The following is a 20,676-nucleotide window of genomic DNA, read 5'->3' on the forward strand; positions in this document are numbered from 1 at the left end:
TTCTCCTTTATGCTTGTGTAACGGAAATGACATTAAGCAATCTTGAATCTTAAAAAACTTGGTCAAAGAGGGAGGTTTTCAGGAGAATCCCAAAGAATGTGTGAGGATTGGACAAGAGAGGCTTTGGGAGAGAATTCCAGAGTTTACGGCTTTGGGAGTTGGTCATAGCTTGTTGGAGAACTGAAATCTGGAGATGATTAGATGTGAATTGTCAGAAATTAGAAATGCCAAAGGAGATTATAGAGAGGGAATGCAGTGATCTGAAGCTTCTGCCTGGTTTCAATATGGATCTCTCAACTCAGTAGGCAGAAGGGGTTAATGAAGGCAGAAGGATTAATTTCGTTAGGCATTTAATTACTAGTTTAATTAGTTTGGCACGATATCCTGTGCAGTACTGTACAATGTTCTAGGTACTGTTCCTTTATGTTTGATTATGTGGAAGTTTTTTTGGGTTATGGTTTATTAGTTAGAAGTAATGATTTCCACAACATGCATGCTAAAGATATTAGCATTATAATTGTGGAAGATTGACCTTATACGAGTAATATGTGGTACAGTTTTGCTTTACTGGTTAATTTGTTCTGCTTTTCCCAAAGAAATGATGGAGGAAGGGTATGAGAACAGCAGTATGAGTCCTGATCACATGGTACATCTGGTTGTGACTATGCATGGTCCCTAAGTAAAGCAATATTTATGTTGGTGTTGTCATGTTGTTCTAAAGGACACAGCTATTGCATAAGGTATAATAATTACATAGTCACTTTTCTCTAGTATGTATATATAAAGCCTTTAACTCTGAGCAGAGTTGTTGGGGTGCTGTCATGACGGTGTTTTTTCAGCAGGCTTTCTTATTTTTACGAGGCCAAATTTACGAGGCTCAATGCTCAACCCAGCACGGATGGAAAGCATGCAAGGGAGCTGGCTGGATTCGAACTCGGGAGCCTTCGCTCCGAAGTCCGGCGCTGATGCCACTACTCCACCAGCCGGCCACACATTTCTCTACCATTTATGAAACATTCTGCACAATGTTAAAGTATGGAAATGCATCAAAAATTACAATTATGTCATATATTTAGGAACTGGGGAGCGACGTTTTGTTTTGGGCACATAAATAATTTCAACCAGGAAGACAGACCAGTAAACGAATGACAATTTAACTTGTTGAGTGTGGTCACCAGAAAAAAAGTACTTCTTTAGAACGAATAAACTCTTCTCGGGCTTCCAGCCAGGTACAGGTATCGATTATAACCGATGTTTCGATGACAAACTCTGCCATCTTCTTCAGGGATGATGTCTGGGTTTGGCGTCAAAACGTCGGTTATAATCGATACCTGTACCCTGCTGGAAGCCCAAGAAGAGTTTATTCCTCATATACTCCAGGAAAGCCCTAGATCCTATTTCTTCAGAATATTCCTAATTCTTTCCATCAACTTCTGGTAGGTCAAAGTCACATGTCTGCATCCTGGTTGAAAATGGAACAATTATTTTCATGTAATCACAGCGGTCATAAGCGGCCAACTTTCTGGGCTGGAATATCCAACAAAGTGTTTCCCAGTTTCTTAACAGAGGTTGGAAGCTGCTGTGGGATTGGAGACACCTGGCCACTCTGCCAAACACTCTACCCCTGGAAAATCCTTCAACGTACCTGACTCATCGGTGTACGTAGAACGTTATGTGCCCGGTCCTTATTGGCACTAATATTGCCAGTTCCCCCAAAATTATTTGTTCTATCTTGCAGATAAGTCCTGGCTCGAGAATTCTCTTTATTTTCAAAGAAGGTAGGAATAAAAATAAAAAACACAGGAAAATCTGCAGATGTTGGAAATTCAAGCAACACACACAAAATGCCGGTGGAACACAGCAGGCCAGGCACCATCTATAGGAAGAAGTACAGTCAACGTTTCGGGTTGAGACCCTTCGTCAGGACTAACGGGAAAAAGAGATAGTAAGAGATTTGAAAGTGGGAGGGGGAGGGGGAGATCCGAAATGATAGGAGAAGACAGGAGGGGGAGGGATGAAGCTAAGAGCTGGGAAGTTGATTGGCAAAAGGGATACAAGGCTGGAGAAGGGAGAGGATCATAGGATGGAAGGCCTTGGAAGAAAGGAAGGGGGAGGGAAACACCAGAGAAAGATGGAGAATGGGCAAGGAGTTATTCTGAGAGGGAAAGAGAGAAAGAAAACATTTCTGAACACCTACTCTCTGTCCGCCAGAGGAAGCAGGATCTCCCAGTGGCCACACCTTTTAATTCCATGTCCCATTCCCATTCTGATATGTCAATTCATGGCCTCCTCTACTGTTGAGATGAAGCCACTCTCAGGTTGGAGGAACAACACCTTATATTCCGTCTGGGTAGCCTCCAACCTGATGGCATGACCATTGATTTCTCTAAGTTCCGTTAATGCCCCACCTCCCCTTCTTACCCCATCCCTTATTTATTTATTTATTTTCTCTCTTTCCTCTCGCAATAATTCCTTGCCTGTTCTCCATCTTCCTCTGGTGCTCCCCTCCCCTTTTCTTTCTTCCAAGGCTTTCCATCCCATAATACTCCCCCTTCTCCAGCCTTGTATCCCTTTTTCCAATCAACTTCTCAGCTTTTAGCTGTCCCTCCCCCTCCTGTCTTCTCCTATCATTTCGGGTCTCCCCCGCCCCCTCCCACTTCCAAATCTCGTACTATCTCTTTTTCCGTTAGTCCTGACAAAAGGTCTCGACCCAAAACATCGACTGTACTTCTTCCTATAGATGCTGCCAGGAATAAAAATACACTAGGGTTTTGCAAAATATGTGTTTACTTATTGATTGAGGCTTTAGAAGCTAAAGAATATTGAATTACATCACGACACAGATTCAGGAATCAGAAAGTTTGTTTAATGTTTGCAAAATAGCAATGCAAGATTGTAATATCACTCACATATATATTTCTGTGTGTATGCAGCAACTAGATCTGTAGGTCTGAAATACTACAGGGTATTTCTGCAAATTATTCCTGCAAACAAATGCAAAACCAACACAGTGACAGTGCCAGGTTGTGGGTGAAGACATATTTACTGAGCGGCCACTTTATTAGGTACCTCCTATATCTAATAAATTAGCCTTTGAGTGTATGTTCATAGTCTTCTGCTGCTGTAGCCCATCCACTTCAAGGTTTGAACTGTTGTGCATTCAGAGATGCTCTTCTGCACACCACTATTGTAATGCTTTGTTAACTGAGTTATTATAACCTCCCTGTCCACTAGCACCAGATTAATCATTCTCCTCTGACCTCTCTCAATAACAAGCCGTTTTCCACAGAGAACCGCCGTTCACTGGATTTTTTTTTGTTCTTCACACCATTCTCTGTAAACCTTAGAAATTGTTGTGCATGGAAATCCCAGAAGATCAACAGTTTCTGAGATACTCAAACCGTCCTGTCTAACACCAACAATCATTCCACGGTCAAAGTCACTTAGATCACATTTCTTCCCCATTCTGATATTTGGTCTGAACAGCAACTGAACCTTTTGAACAAGTCTGCATGCTTTATGCATTGAGTTGCTGCCACATGATTGGCTGATTAGATATCTGCATTACTGACCAAGTGCATGGGTGTACCTAATAAAGTGGCCAGTGAGTGAGTTATCATGAAAGACATGAAAAGTAATGTCACAATATGTAGATCAGGAACAAGGACACTCTAATGATCTTCACCAATCAGTTACAACCTTGGATATATTTAATGACTGCACACTCCAGAAGTACTTTACAGGTTGCAAAACATTCATGCAAGTAACACTTTAGAAAGGTATCGTAGATAATTTCAACAAGAAACTCCTTTATACTTCATAATTGAACATGCAAGGCCACTTCATAATTGAACATGATACGCCACCTCATCCAAGTGCCCATACTAAGCCAGAGACTCTCACATCCTTAGGTCTCGCTCAGCCAGAGATGTCTTGCCACTTAGTTGACCAAATGCTCCACTAATTCCTCACTCACAGTTCCCGATAAGGGATTTGCTTTGCTGGCAAGGAGCAACCAGCGAGTGATTCCACCAGTTCAGCCAATTTATGACCTCAAAAAAAAAGTAAATGATTCCAAGTTGGTGGGTTGGACGCTATTTTCCTGTACTTTGCATATAAAGTTATTCCTTATAAAATCTATTATGACATATGGAGCTAGTTTATGGGTAATCTGAACTTGTTGCCCTTTTCTGCATTCCCTTGGGTGATACCACACTGTACAACTTCCATTGTATTAACAAAATGAGAATGTCTGACCTGACCTTAAGCAGGCTTCTATTTTTGCCATGCTTTGTGTGTGACTTGCCTATTGTTTTTATCTTTTCCCTTTGCTATTCCCTCAGCAGACAGATGAAGCCGCACAGACAGATTTGTCACAGCAGCTACAGTCATCAGACACCACAGAGAAACAGCAGCCCAAAAGGTTACATGTCTCTAACATTCCCTTCCGATTCAGAGACCCTGACCTGCGACAAATGTTTGGGGTAGGTGCAGAGTTTTTAATCCTTGAGTTCAGTAACTTCGAGCTCAGCTATGTTAAGTATATTCACTCTCATTTGCCATTCTAAATCAAATGAATTGGAACCAGGCAGCACCATCTCTATTGACTTAATAGTTTACAGAATAGTTGATTGACTGTAATTTTACAGGAGAAAGAGATGGTAGCAATTTATTGCAGCAATCGCAGCACACTTCAAATGCAGCTTTAATTAAGGATTTTGTATTTAACTCCAATCTTTCAAATCATGTGCTTTGAAGAAGCTATATTACTTCGTTTGGCAATTGTTCAGCTGCCAATTTACAGAATGAAAATGTGCTTAAAACTATTGTTTTAATTCAACGTGGAACAGGACACCTGCCTCTAGTAGGGCTGTCACTTTGAACTACATGAAGTTAAAACACGTCCAGCACCATGTCCCTGCTCATTTATACCCAAACCCTCTCTCTCAAGCGGTGCATAGTTCAGTTGCAGAAGGTGGCTTGCTTGATAGTGAAAATCATTGACTGAATCAAGAAACAGATGCTTCCTGTCCAGAAATGGCTGTCTTGTGAATCTGACTTCCTGTTCCCTTATGCAAAAAATTGAAATATTAATAATTTATTTTCAAATATCACAGAAGTGTTCATCTGGTTTAAAAATACAAGGACATAACTTACATTTGTTGAACTAAATGTCCCGAACACCTAACTGAATGATTTTTACAGAGATCTAAATTTACATTGCAGAACCATGATACAAAAAGAATAGATGGGTGGATTTTCTAATTAATGGGTCTATTAATTAAGTTTCTTAGCCATTCTCCTGCAGCTATTGTTACACGTGGCGCTGGAAACTTGAAACTTGACAGGTAATATCCACTATGCCATTATTTCTGTTTGGCCAGGGCTTCCGATGAAATTTGGTCTTGTATACCAAGCTCGATACGATTGGCCTGTGGTCATCAACATGCTGAGATTCTGGTGAAAGATTCTTTTCCTGTGAAAACTGGCTTCCGAATTAGCACAGCTCTCACTTAATGACCACTTCAAGCAAGTGCCTTCTTTGTGCTGCATTCATTCCTTTGCCAGTAGTTTATGTAATGAACTTGTGGAGAAGGGCTTTTGTTCAATTTCCTTTTGCTTCAATTGCATGGAAGGGAGGATAAGACTTTTAATAGGATGTTAGGAAGCCGCACTGCACTAAGTGAGGACTCTCTGGCATTGCCTGCATTTAATGAGTCTCCAATCAAGTAGCCCAAACCAATGTCCTTGTAAAACTGTGTCTACCATTCATGCCCATCTTGCCGTGCTAAACCTTGCCCCACACCCTCATTATTTCTGTCTTTTCTTAGTAAGAAATATTCTGGATAAAGTATTGTATATATCAATACTTAAAGTGGAAATATCTGCAACTGCATTGTACATTTAACACAAGAAACAGAGGATACATTTATCTGATGAATAAACTCTCCTCGGGCTTCCAGCCGGGTGCAGGTATCGATGTTAACTGACGTTTCGATGACAAGCTTGCCAACTTCATCAGAGACGATGCCTGGGCATGTCTAGTCCAGTGGTACTTATACCCCCATAGTCTGTCGCTCCTGATTGGTTACTCCTCAACTAATCAGGTTTCCACCATCCCACTGTGAATATGGAATCTGGAGTCGAATTCCAGTTCTTACTTAGAAACAAAAATGAATGGACACTAGATCATTTTTCCTGCATTTACTTAGGTCTATAAATAAGAGCAGGGATGTGATGCTGAGGCTTTATAAGGCACTGGTGAGGTCTCACCTTGAGTATTGTGAACAGTTTTGGGCTCCTTATCTAAGGTAAGATGTGCTGGCATTGAAGAGGATTCAGAGAAGGTTCACAAGGATGATTCCGGGATTGAAAGGGCTATCATATGAGGAAAGTTTGATAGCTCTGAGCCTGTAGTCACTGGAATTTAAAAGGATGAGGGGGGGATCTCATTGAAACCTTTTGAATGTTGAAAGGCCTGGACAGAGTAGATGTGGAAAGGATGTTTCCCATTGAGGACAAGAGAGCACAGCCTCAGGACAGAGGGGTGTCCATTTAAAACAGAGATACAGAGAAATTTCTTTAGCCAGAGGGTGGTGAATTTATGGAATCTGTTACACAGACAGCTGCGGAGGCCAGGTCGTTGGGTGTATTTAAGGTGGAGATTGATAGGTTCTTCATCGGCCATAGCATCAAAGAATATGGAGAGCAGGTCGGGGAGTGGGGCTGAGGAGGGGAAAGAAAAAGGATCAGCTGTGATTGAATAGCAGAGCAGACTCGATGGGCCAAATGGCCTAATTCTGCTCCTGTGTCTTACGGTCTTATTTATTTAGAAATACACATAGTGTAATCAAACACACAATGCGCCTTTTGGCCCACTTGGTTTATGCTGGTAGCATACAAGAATCTTTAGCAAGCCCATCAATATATACTTTTATTAATTTCTCATTTCAATATTTTAGCATTAAATCCATTTATGGCTCCTCTTTTCCTTCAGATGACCGGTACAATTTTTTCACTGACCTACAGAAGCTCCCTTTATGAAAGGAGCTCACACACAAGACATATGCCAGAACGTTCAGGGTGAAGGGACGAGGCCATGCCATTTCTTATCTTCCTGGCTCAGGTGCATGAGTCATAACAACTCTGGTCAATAAAAAGAGATATGACGTTGTTAACGAATGGGTCCATTGCACAGTGTAATTGTACTCAAAGAATTGCCTCAAATTACAAAGCGGTAACGCTTTGGAGAATGCAACATTTTATCTGCTCGTAGCAGTTTGCCTCTCCCACAGGTCAGATGGCTGACAACTGAGCTAAATTATTTATAAACTTAAAGCCAGACTTAATGTTTGTCCTTTCCCAGCAGAATCTAATAACAACACGTTATATTGAATCTGGAGATTATGAGGTATCCTCTCCTCTGGGTATTAATTTGAATAAAAAAGTGACTGATAATAAACAAGAGCAGTCAACAGACTTATTGCCCATTATTGCTGTGGCTCCGAATCTTGCTCAAAGCCTGCATTAAGTGTCAGCAAATTAATGAAAAGCAAAACAAAATGTGACTGTTAGTGAGTCTGAAACCTTGTCAAAGGCGTGTCCTGAGGACATCCTGAAGACTTGCGCAGGTACACGCAGCATTAATCCAGGACTCTGATTCACAATCGATATCAGTTGTACAAGAAACAGACAATTTCTGTTTGCATCAGCAAAGCACTCTCAGAAGCTGCGGAGGCTTAAGCCTCACTAAGTAGAGGCTTACTCGCATTCCGACGGGAATTAGAGGAAAGGGTGATGCAGCAGTATAATGATGAACTGGTCACAGAGTTAATTGCCCCAGAGGGTGAATCTAAAGCGCTAACCTGGACGTTATGGAGAACCTGCATGATGAAGCTGTGACTGAAGTCAGCCACTTAGACACAGTTAGCCATCCATAATGTAGCAAAGATTCCAGTCAGTTGAAGCAGCCATATCCAGTACTGTATGAGGCAAGTAACTGGTACTATGCAGTATTTATTTATTTAGTTCGAGATATGGTGTGGAACAGACCCTTCCAGCCCAACGAACCGTGCCACACAGCTACCCACCTACTTAACCCTCGCCTGATCAATCGACAATAGGTGCAGGAGTAGGCCATTCAGCCCTTCAAGCCAGCACCACCATTCACTGTGATCATGGCTGATCATCCACAATCAGTACCCTTTTCCTGCCTTCTCCCCACATCCCTTCACTCCGCTATCTTTAAGAGCTCTATCTAACTCTTTCTTGAAAGAATCCAGAGAATTGGCCTCCACTGCCTTCTGAGGCAGAGCATTCCACAGAACCACAACCCTTTGTGTGAAAAAGTTTTTCCTTAACTCCGTTCTAAATTGTCTACCCCTTATTCTTAAACTGTGGCCTCTGGATCTGGACTCCCCCAACATCAGGAACATGTTTCCTGCCTCTAGCTTGTCCAATCCCCTAATAATCTTATATGTTTCAATCAGGTCCCCTCTCATCCTTCTAAATTCCAGTGTATACAACCCCAGTTGCTCCAATCTATCAACATACGACAGTCCCACCATCCCGGGAATTAACCTCGTGAAACTACGCTGCGCTCCCTCAATAGCCATAATGTCCTTCCTCAAATTTGGAGACCAAAACTGTACACAATATTCCAGCTGTGGTCTCACCAGGGCCCTGTACAACTGCAGAAGGACCTCTTTGCTCCTATACTCAATTCCCCTTAATCACAGGACAATTTACAATGACCATTTGACTTACTAACCGGTACATCTTGGGACTGTGGGAGGAAATCAGAGCACCCAGAGGAAACCCGTCCAGTCACAAGGAGAACATACAAACTCCTTACAGGTGGCACTGGAATCAATCTCTGAACTCTGACACCCTGACTGTAATACTATCTCGCTAATCACTGTGGCACCCCTTTCAGCATGCTCCAAGCACACTGGTTTGCTTTAAATCTGAGAAGCAATCTAAAAGAGGAGCACAAAAGCTGGTATAGCAGATATAGTTTTAATTTTAGAAATTGGGACGGGGAACCTGGGTTCAGCTGGTCAAATATAACTTTAACATGTCAATAAGTTCTTAACACAAAAACGTAAAATGAATTTCCCTGTAAGGCATTGAAGTCAAAATTCAGTATTTGTGTTTAACAAGCATTTAGAGGTTGCACTGGGATTGGGGAATCTTCATTGCACACCTGGACACAAGAACTAATATCGGCAAATAATCTTCCTCATCCATAATTATTTTGCGATATGCCCTTTGGGTGCTGTATAATTAAGAAATGAATTATTCAGCAGTTGTGCACAATTAGTGTGCATGGGCATGTTAATGTATGACTAATATCGTACATAACATTTGGTTTGCATAGTGATCTACACGCCTCTTCAATTTCCTCCTGTCCAACATCTTGTAAAGCCTGTTTTTTCAATTCATTGAACAAGTCTGTTCTCATATGCAGTTAATTGTATCTCCTGGAAAGATCTAATTCCCCTGAAATCACCTGTTCCCCAACTGTGTGCTATTCTCACCTTTAACCATGAAAGCAGGAAGCATTAAGTTAGGGAAAATGGACAGTTTTAAAATTCAGAGATTTTTCTCAGCATCGTCAAGATTTTGTGTAATTCAACATTAATATGCTGATGACCCTTTCTGACCATATTAGGATATATTCTAATTCTTATACGATAACTAAGACATTGATTTTCAATTACAATTATTTAATAATGATTTTAAGGCAGAATTGAGTACAGAGCATTTGAGAACCTAAACAAAGTCATTTTGAATTATCAGACATGCTCCAAAATATCTAAATCCGTATATATAGATAGGGTTTGTCTAGTGCAGTTGATATGAATACTTTAAGGATATACCACGGCAGAAGTTAGTCAGAAATGCTGACAGTTTCATACTGAATTTCTGGGACCTAATGTCCTATGTCCGATCGTTTGGCATCCTGAGATTTGGTGAAGGCCCCATACATGCTGGCCACTCTTTGTTGTTGACGCCCCAGCTTAATTCTGACATTAGCCTCCTTCAGAAGTGAGAAGCACGGCGCTAGGATGCTGCCATTCCGCATCAGTTACGCTGAGAATCTGGCAACTGATTCGGCACGCTGCCAGTGAGTCTGTTCAGTTGATCTGCTGCAAGGGGCCTCAATAAGTGTTTGGTGATTTACAAAATTAAATTAAGTTGATTGCAACTGCTTAAGTATATTTAATTGTTTAAAGACAAATTTACCATTTGTTTACCAACCTGGTAATGTTTCTCTCTCTCCCTTCCTTCTTCTTCAATTCCCCACTCTGGCCCTCTCTTACCTCTTCTCTTCTCCTCACCTGCCTATCACCTCCCCCGGTGCCCCTCCTCCTTCCCTTTCGCCCACGGCCCACTCTCCTTTCCTCTCAGTTCCCCCTTCCTTTTCATCCTATCACCTCCCAGTTTCTAACTTCACACCCCACTCCCCCACACAGCTGACATCACCTATCACCTTCTACTCCTTCCCCTCTCCCCAACCTTCGTCCCCTTTCCTTTCCAGTCCTGAAGAAGGGACTCAGCACAAATCATCATCTGATTATTTATTTCCATAGATACTGCCTGACATGCCGAGTTCCTCCAGCGTTTTGCGTTTGTGGTCGTGCTTAACTGTACAAACTAGTTTCTTTTTCTTTTGCTTCTATAACATATTTTGAATGCTCCTGAATGTGAGGGACTTTCAAGACATTTAACTTTCTTGAGAGGTTCAATATTTGGTTAACCCTGGAGTATGCCTTATTAAAATAGAAAATTAGCACTTGCAGAGTGGTAAGAGGTGTCCAGTGACGAAAAACTTTTTTTTGGAACAAAAAACCTGCTCAGTTGAAAGAAACAAATACCAGTTTGCTGAATGTTACAAGGTTTGGCCCAGAATTTACATTCTGGTAGGATTTCTGGTAGAATGGTAACTTACCTGGCACTGACACCGAGCAAGTTTCTTGATAATTTCATCTTAATGACAAGGATACAGTCCTGCTGACATTGCCACTTCTGTGAGAGAATTCTCCATTAAATGTTAAAATTAAAGCATCCTTACAGGTTTCCTCCAGAAACATAAAGCAAGAAGCTTCATACAGAATGTGATCAGAGGAGTATGAATACTTGCAAACCCGCAATCAGATAAATACCATGCCAGACCCTTCCCTCCATTACTGTAGCTGCTGCTGATATTTAGAACTATATGGTGCTCACTCAGTAACATTAGAAGTCTGGTGGGAACTGACATGAGTTAAATTCGCCTGTCGCTGAGGTGTTATGATGAATGTTATCACACCATTATTACTACTTCAATCTCATGTATCCACCAGCATTAAAACAAGTGATTCAGTGCTGGGCAAAAGTTAGCACCTGAAAATGTAATGTCTAAAAAATGAAATAAAAAGCCAACAACCTTGAAGAGACCTCTTCCCTACTAACATAATTGTAGCAAATTTTAGCCATGTACTGTAATAGATAAATCTTTATCACACTTTGGAGTCTATATATTATCTGCTGTTACGAATGGTTAGAATCCCAATTCTCTCATGGAGGGCCCCATTCTAAAGCTATAAACGTCCGTGCTGATCCATGAGAAATGTGTGAATTTGCATAGATTATTCTCAGAGAAATAACCATCGCTTTTTGGGTTAATGGATATTCATTACCATTGGTAAATGGCAAAGATAAAATTCAAATATATGCAAATTTTTGGACTTTCAATTACGAAGTATATGTACTACACTCGAATGTCATTAGTCTTTCCCTGCTCCCAGCAACCACTAGGATTGAGTTTGCATGTAGCTGTCCTTGTAATGGTTGTAACCAGCCATGTCCTAATATCCAAAAAAAAATCATGACCCTCTCATAGAAAATTATTAAAAATATGTTCACCCTTTTTTTCTAAGCGTCTCTTTCTAATTTGAATACAAATCCAAAGTTCATCAAATGATGTATGCAGATTCCTCGTGGTTCAATTGCAAAAACTGATGTGTTTCTCATGCATTTTCAGTCAAAGAGACAATATATTCTCAAAATATTAAGTGGCAAACCTTTATCACATACGTATCTGGAGGATGTTAGGATATAAATCGTGCCATATCATGTCATGTCAGTGTCACATTTCGTTTTTCGTTACAAGCAAAGGTAAACTGTGCATTTGAGTAATCCCTGCATCTCAAAGCCAATAAGTACAAGCCCAAAGGGACTTGAGCTATAAATGGGCAAGATACAAACACTGTTCTTTTCACACCCAGGATGTTCTTATGAGGGTGGACGAACAAATAAACACCGACGCTAGGTTTCCTCTTGAAATCAATGGAATGGGCAGAATTGAGCTTAGACACAGCTCGTCACCAGCAGCCTGGGCCCACTCACTTACACTTCCATAGGCCAGAAGAAGGAGGTAAAATGAGCTTATCCTCCACATCCAGGAGGTGTGCGCTGAAGTGTAGTGAGGAATCAGCAGCAAGTAAACCTCAGCTAGTGTACTACTGCACCCCAGAAGCTCTTGAGAAATTTAGACAGGAGTCAAAGCTAGAGGTAGGCCTCATCTCCTGTCAGAATAGTTAGTGGCTTTGTGACAGCATTTTAATACCACTAATATTCAGAGCTTTTATTAATAACTATCATTTTAAATAATTGATATTTCTAAAATAAATATAAAACATATTAAAATGCTAAGAATATAATGTAAGTATACAAAAAATAAAATAACTGAACTTACTTATCTATTCTACAGGGCCAAGGGTTCAGATTCAAATGAATAGGGTCTCTGATCATATGACAGATCTGGCTGGCACAGGAGAGGAGAGGCAGATTCTTCGGTGTATTGTTGGGGAGACCCAGCATGTCTGCTGCTGGGCTCCGTGTGGAGTTCAAGGACTGAGCAGAGTGATAGAGGCATTGACAGATGGTTGTCACCCAGCATGTCGCAAATAAACTGTGTGTCCAGGATTTACTGATGAGAGCACGGCTGAACGCCAGCAACCGCAAACAATGATTCTGCCCCTCTGTTTGGGTGGAATGCACAGCTCAGGCTGTTATGTTTTGCCTGTCTACTCCATAGTCAGTAGTTTCCCAAACTAACCTCTTTATTGGATATCTCATTCTATATAATCAAGTATGCAGTATAGCTAGATCAGTTGGGGACAATTTTAGCCTGATCCATCTCTCAGAAAAGCCATGGGATCATGTGGAACATTGTTACTGGATCCAGTTTATCGTTACCTTCCGGTGATTTCAATGGAGAGTAAAACCAGTTTTTTATCCAATCTCGTTCATTCCCCTCTAGGCTGGTTAGACTAAAGTTGCTCCATGTATGTTGTTTCATTGCTAGAAACAGATTTTTTTTTCCTTAACAAATTAATGCAGAAAATTTTAGCCCAAAAGGCTGTTATGCTATGGGTACATTTACAGATTCATGGAATAATAATTATTCTTGTAAATCATTGCTAATTTTTAGAAACATTTACTACAGACTGATTTAAAATACACTAAAGTAGCTTTTATATTTGACTTATTTCTGCGCAGTATCTAGAATAATAATTGGTTTTAATATAAATATTTCATCGGGCTGACTGAAGGCGCTATTAGCTGAAAATACTACATAAAAGTAAATATGGGCACTATGATAAATCATATTCAATGTTGTAGTAATCCTCAAGAGAAAGCTGTCAGGTAGCAATAAAAATATTTCAGGGAAATATAAACAGCATGTTTTATATATCAGTAACAAATACCACGTTTTTCCAGCTACTAAATAATTTTTCATAAATTATACATTACGTTGCTCTTTCCTTTCTCCACTCCAGGGATATGGTCATTGCTGGTGTTTAATGGCCATTCCTACCTGCCCTTAAAGTGTGGAGCTCTGCTCTTCCCTAAAACACTACAGTCCATGTGGAGAATGTACAGCACGCTTCTACTGGGTAAAGCTGGAATTATCACTCAGAAACACTGAAGGATACAGTGATGTGTTCACATATCAGGCTAGGACTTGCCTTGGGGACTTAAAGCTAGTGTCATTATCCCAAACCTGAGTTCTTGTCCAAGTAGATAGAGATTTGGGAGGTGCACTTGAAGAATTCTTGACAGCAGATGTCGTTTCATTGGCTCTTCACTCAACCCAGGAACATCTAGACAGCAATTATGCATACATCAGGATGCTCTTTATCGACTACAGCTCGCCATTGAATACAATTATCCCTTCAAAGCTAATCAATAAGCTTCACGACCTTGGCCTCAATACCTCCTTGTGTAATTGGATCCTTGATTTCCTCACTTGCAGACCTCAGTCAGTTCAGATTGGCAACAACATCTCCATCAGCAAAGGTGCACTACAAACCAGGTGCTTAGCCCCTTCTCTACTCGCTTTATACTTATGACTGTGTGGCTAAGCACAGCTCCAATGCCATATTGAAGTATGCTAATGACACCCCTGTCGTTGGCCAAATCAAAGCTAGTGATGAATCAGCATACAGGAGGGAGACTGAAAATCTATCTGAGTGGTGCCACAACAATAACCTCTCACTCAATGTCAGCAAGCCCGAGGAGATGATTATTGACTTCAGAATTAGGAAACCAGACGTCCATGAGACACATCTCATTGGGGGATCAAAGGTGGAGGGAGACAGCAACTTTAACTTCCTGGTGTTATCTCTTTAGAGGACATCCACTGGGCCCAACACACAAGTGCAATTATGAAGAAAGCTCGGCAGTGCCTGGATTTCTTTAGGAGTCTGCATGACACCTAAAACTTTGACAACCTTCTATACATGTGTGGTGGAGAGTATATTGACTGGTTGCATCACAGCCCGGTATGGAAACACCAATGCCCTTGAATGGCAATGTAGTGGGTACAGCCCAGTCCATCATGGGTAAAGCCTTCCCCTCCATTGAGCACATCTACATGGACCACTATCACAGGACAACAGCATCCATTATCAGGGACCCCTACCATTCAAGTCACGCTCTCTACTCACTGCTGCCATCAGGAAGAAAGTACAGGATCCTCAGGGCTCACACTTCCGGGTTCAGAAACAGTTATTACCCTTCAACCATCAGGCTTCTGAACCAGTAGGGATAACTTCATTCAACTTGACTTGCCCCATTACTGAGCTTATGGACTTACTTTCAAGGATGCTTCATCTCATGATCTTGTTATTTATTGCTTATTTATTTATTTGTTTGTTTCACTTTTGGCTTTGCACGTTTGTTGTCTTTTGCACATTGGTTGTTTATCTGCCCCATTGGGAGCAGTCTTTCATTGATTCTCTTATGGTTCTTCGATGTACTGAGTATGCCCACAAGCAAATTAAACACAGGGTTGTATATGGTGACATATTTGTACTTTGATGATAAATTTACTTTGAACTTTAAACGCATTGCTGCAGTACGTTTTACAGATGATCACTGTCACCATAATGGTGGAAGAAGCAATTGTTGAGTGTTGTGAACAACTTGTCAGTCAAGTAACAAGTTTTGCTCTGGATGGTATTGGGCTTCCTTGGTACTTTTGGAAGTCAAGCCGATGGAGAGCATTCCATCACACTACTGCCTTGAGCCTCATTGGTTATAAGTATACTTCAGAGGAGCAAGAGAAGAATCACTCACAGCAGGACACTGAAACTTTGATCACTATGGCTCTTAATTGTTCAGTTTAGTTAAGTTTTTGACCTTGCTACACAGCTCCACACATCATGACCTCCGGTGCCATCTATGTGGAATTTGCACCTTCTTCCTGACATTCTTCCTCCCACATCCCAAGGACCTGGTGGGAGGTTAATTGGCTTCTGTAAAGTATCACTTACACTGGTTTGTGGGGCAAGCAATAAAGGGAAATTAATAGGCTTTGGAGGAAACATGTTACAAGAAAATAAATGGGTTTAATAAGACTAATGGGAATGAATGCTCTTGAAGCCTTCATAGACATATGGACCATATGGTCTCCTTCTGTATCATAAGGAAATAGAAGGAATTAAACAGTGCAGACCATGAGGAATGAAATTGAACACTGTAATTAATGAGCTTTCCTACTTCTGACCTTAGTGAATGTTATTGATGAAGCAGTGAAAATTATTTCGCATGAAATATTGCTGTGAAGAACTCACACTGAGTCTGAAATGAACATCACTGAACAACCAAAATCCTTATGTGAGATATGACTTCAACTTCAGCAAGTATGACTTCAATTTCAGCAAGTATGACTTCAACAAATTTCACGACGCATGCCAGTGATATTAAACCTGATTCTGAGTCTGAACGAGAGGAGAGTTTTCCCATTTGACTCCCAAAGAATTTAGTTTCCATAATGATCCTTAGTGGCACACTCAGCCAAATGCAGCCTCCATGTTAAAAGCAAACACTTTCTACTCACCTCTGGAATTCAGCTCCATTTTGTGCATATGGACCAGAACTACAATGAGGACTGGAGGTGAATGTTCTAGGCAAAACCCAGTTGAGCATTACTGGGCAGGTTATTGAAGAGCATCATGTGAATGAATCTGAAATGGCTAAAGACTGACCTTTGTGTTTGTGTAGACCTCAGAAGTTGACCAACATGAACAGTAAGAAAAACAGAAAAACAGTGGGAAGAATAGAAAACTAACTGTTAAAACGGAGAGAGGCCACAGATCAGTGCTACTGGATCCTCAGGATCTGGGTCCTCTCGTTCATAAAATAGTTTCCAGGCAGGTGCTGCAAGTCATTTGGAAAACAAGGTGTCTCCCCTTCTTGCAAAAGATATGGATACTGAAGAAGTGAATTCTCGCTACACTCGTATCTGGCATACACAGCTTCGATCTCCTTTAACTCATTTATACTTGCATTGGAGTAGTTTAAAGAAGGTTCACCACGTTGATTCCTGGTATATGCCGTCACCAGTTAACTGGGCTCTGGTAAGCCACACTTGTTCCTCAATCACACTTTATTTCCTTGTGTACAAGGAGAACAGCCTGGACCCTGTCACCAAACTGTTCTGAAATTTGAATACATTAATGCCATTTTTATACAGAGCTGAACAGTTGGATACAGATATTGACCAGATGAAAACCTTGTGTATGTTCAAATTCCTGATTTGTTTAATCAATCACCAATCACACTACAAAATTACAGGTGTTACTAGCCAATAAAAACTACAAGTTAATGGTCAATACAGCAGGCCAGGCAGCATCTATAGGAAGAAGTACAATCAACATTTTGGGTTGAGGCCCTTCGTCAGGACTAACGGAAAAAAGAGATAGTAAGAGATTTGAAAGTGGGAGGGGGAGAGGAAGACCTGAAATGATAGGAGAAGACAGGAGGGGGAGGGATGAAGCCAAGAGCTGGGAAGTTGAATGGCAAAAGGGATACAAGGCTGGAGAAGGGGCAGTATCAAATCCTGGCTCCAGGGGTTTCAAGTATCAAGGCCTGGCCTTGGAAGGAAGAAAGGGGGAGGGGAGCACCAGAGGAAGATGGAGAACAGGCAAGGAGTTATTGTGAGAGGGAAAGAGAGAATAAATGAATGAATGAATGAATTAACATTAATAAGGGATGGGGTAAGAAGGGGAGGAGGAGCATTAACGGAAGTTAGAGAAATCATGTCTTTTCATGGCCTCCTCTACTGTAAAGATCAAGCCACACTCAGGTTGAAGGAACAACACCTTATATTCCATCTGGGTAGCCTCCAACCTGATGGCATGAACATTGATTTCTCTAACTTCCGTTAATGCCTCTCCTCCCCTTCTTACCCTATCCCTTATTTATCTATCTATCTATGTATCTATCTATCGATCTATTTATTTATTTATTTTCTCTCTTTCCCTCTCACAATAACTCCTTGCTTGTTCTCCATCTTCCTCTGGTGCTCCCCTCCCCGTTTCTTTCTTCCAAGGCCTTCCGTCCCATGATACTCCCCCTTCTCCAGCCTTGTATCCCTTTTGCCAATCAACTTCCCAGCTCTTAGCTCCATCCCTCCCCCTCCTGTCTTCTCCTATCATTTCGGATCTCCCCCTCCCCCTCCAACTTTCAAATCTCTTACTATCTCTTTTTTCCGTTAGTCCTGACGAAGAGCCTCGACCCGAAACGTTGACTGTACTTCTTCCTATAGATGCTGCCTGGCCTGCTGCGTTCCACCAGCATTTTGTGTGTGTTGCTTGAATTTCCAGCATCTGCAGATTTTCTCGTGTTTGAGTAAATGGTCAATAATACCTTGGAGCTAGTAAAAGTAACTGTCCAATAGTTAGAGTGTGCCTTGCTTCCTTTGTTTGCATCCTTATCTTGTCTTGGTATGCCAACTGACCTTGGTCCCCAGGCTTGAACAGCAGAGGCTGTACAAAAGAGAATTAGGCTTTCAGGGGCTGTGTTCAACCCAGATGACTGAATTTCAGTATGTCTGCACGCTGTCTCTGTCAGCTTATCATCTTGACTCTTGCCTTAGTGACTTTCCAGACACAGAAAAGACTGTACAAAGGAGAGTCCAACTCTCAAATGTTCTATTCGGCTTAAGACTGTATAGTGTCTATTCTGTCAGCAAACCATTATAACCCCTGCCTTGCTGCAACTTTCATTAATGAAGAGATTGCCTTATGAAGAAAGGTTCAACAAGTTGAGCCTTTAGTCAATGAAGTTCATAACAACGTGAGATGATTTTTTTGAAACATAGAAGTATCTATGAGTGCTTGACAGAGTGAATGCCGTAAGGATGTTCTTCATGAGAGAATCTAGAACGAGGTAGGATAGTTTTGGAAGAAAGGATTGCTCTCATGTGCCTTACTTCTTTCTTCCCAGTTCAGAAGCTACAAAAGCCTGAAAATGCATACCACCAGGTTCAAGGACAGCTTCTGTCCACTGTTATAAGACTACTTAATAGTTCCCTAGTACAAGAAAGTGAACCCTTAACCTCATAACCTACCTCATTATGGCTTATCATCTGCCTGCACTGCGCATTCTCTGCAACTGCAACACATTATTCTGCACTCTGTTGTTGTTTTCCCTGGTCCTACTTCGATGAACTGTGACGAACTGATATCCTGCTGAGGGGGTTTGGCCCGACTGTACTCCTTTCCCAGACGCTGCCTGGCCTGCTGAGTTCCTCCAGCATTTTGTGTGTGTTGCTTGGACTTCCAGCATCTGCAGACTTTCTCTTGTTTGTAATGAAATGGTCTGTATGGATGGCATGCAAAATGAAGTTTCTCACTGTACATCAGTACAGTGAAAACCAGATTACCAACTTTTCATTTCTGGCAAATATTTCAACCTTGTGTTTGCATAAAGGTATTATTCTGGAATCATTATAATTAGTAAGCATAAGAAAGTTAAACCTATTGTTCACATACACAACTTTCTTTTTTGTACACCAGCAAGTAGAGTCCCATCTTAACTAATATTCTGCTCTAACTCTTTAAGGTGCTCTGAGCAATTTTGCCTTCGACATGCAGTATGTAGATCTGTCCACTATTGTTAGTTCAAATTAAATGCTTTCTTTGCTATTTATCCAACCAGTTTTCACTATTTATCACCTTACGCAGTCCTGCTGAAGGGTCTGGGCCTGAAACATCGACTGTACTCTTTCCGCAGATGCTGCCTGGCCTGCTGAGTTCTTTCCAGCATTTTGTGTGTGATGCTTGGGATTTCCAGCATCTGCAGATTTTCTCTTGCTCACTATTTATCTGCTGAAGATCACTGGAAATAAAAACGTGGGGGTGGGGTGCGGGGTGGAGCTGAGCATTTATTGGGAATGTAGATAGGGTTAATACAAGCAGGCTTTTTCCACTGAGGTTGGGTGAAACTTCAACTAGAGGCCATAAGTTAAGGATGAGAGGTGAAATATTTAAAGGGAACCTGTGTCATAGAGGAGTACAGCACAGAAACAGGGCATTCCGCCTATGTAGTCTGTGCCAAACTATTTAAACTGCTTTTAAACTTCCCATCGACCTGCACCAGGACGTAGCCCTCCACATCCCTACCTTGGTATACCTACCAAGACTTCCCTTAAATGTTGAAATTGAACTTGCTTGCTGCCAGCTTGTTTCACGCTCTCATGACCCTCGAAGTGAAGGAGTTTTCCCTCGAACATTTCACCTTTCACCCTTAACCCATGACCTTGGATTGTAGTTCCATCCAACCTCAATGGAAAAACCCTGCTTGCACCTTATCTGTAACCCTCATAAGGATGTTTACCTCTATCAAATCTCCTCTCAGTCTTCTACATTCCAAGGAATAAAGTCCTAACCTATTCAATCTTTCCTTATAACTCGGATCCACCAGCTCCAGCAACATCCTTGTAAGTCTCCTCTGTACTCCTTCAACCTTATTTCCATCTTTCCTGTAGGTAGGCGATCAAAATTGCACACAGCGCTCCACATTACGCCTCACCTAATGTCTTATAGAATGTCACATAACATCCCATCTCCTGTGCTCAATACTGTGGCTTATGAAGGCCAATGTGCCCGAGGAGCACCTTCTTCACTCAGAATGTGTTGAGAGTGTGGAACAAGCTGCCAGTGGAAGTGGTGGATGTGGGTTCGATTTCAACATTTAAGAGAAGTTTGGATGTAGATAGGAAGGGTATGGATATCTATGCTCTAGGCGCAGGTCAGTGGAACTAGGCAGAACAACAGTGCTCGATGACTCTATTTTAACCCACCATCACAGAATTGACTCTACATTTTATTAGCAGTA

The 20,676-nt window shown here is 41.3% G+C and overlaps 1 protein-coding gene across 15 annotated transcripts in view; it reads left to right on the forward strand.

Moving 5' to 3' along the window:
* Positions 1 to 20,676, forward strand: part of rbfox3a (RNA binding fox-1 homolog 3a) — a 1,578,835-nt gene that overhangs the window by 1,455,840 nt on the left and 102,319 nt on the right. For all 15 annotated transcript variants that reach the window (XM_063074393.1, XM_063074392.1, XM_063074398.1 and 12 more), the window contains one exon: positions 4,344 to 4,484. In XM_063074393.1, the coding sequence (XP_062930463.1) occupies positions 4,344 to 4,484 (141 nt within the window). The remainder of the gene's footprint in view (positions 1 to 4,343; positions 4,485 to 20,676) is intronic.

Source organism: Mobula hypostoma, chromosome 22 (genome assembly GCF_963921235.1).
Source record: "Mobula hypostoma chromosome 22, sMobHyp1.1, whole genome shotgun sequence".
NCBI lineage: Eukaryota > Metazoa > Chordata > Chondrichthyes > Myliobatiformes > Myliobatidae > Mobula > Mobula hypostoma.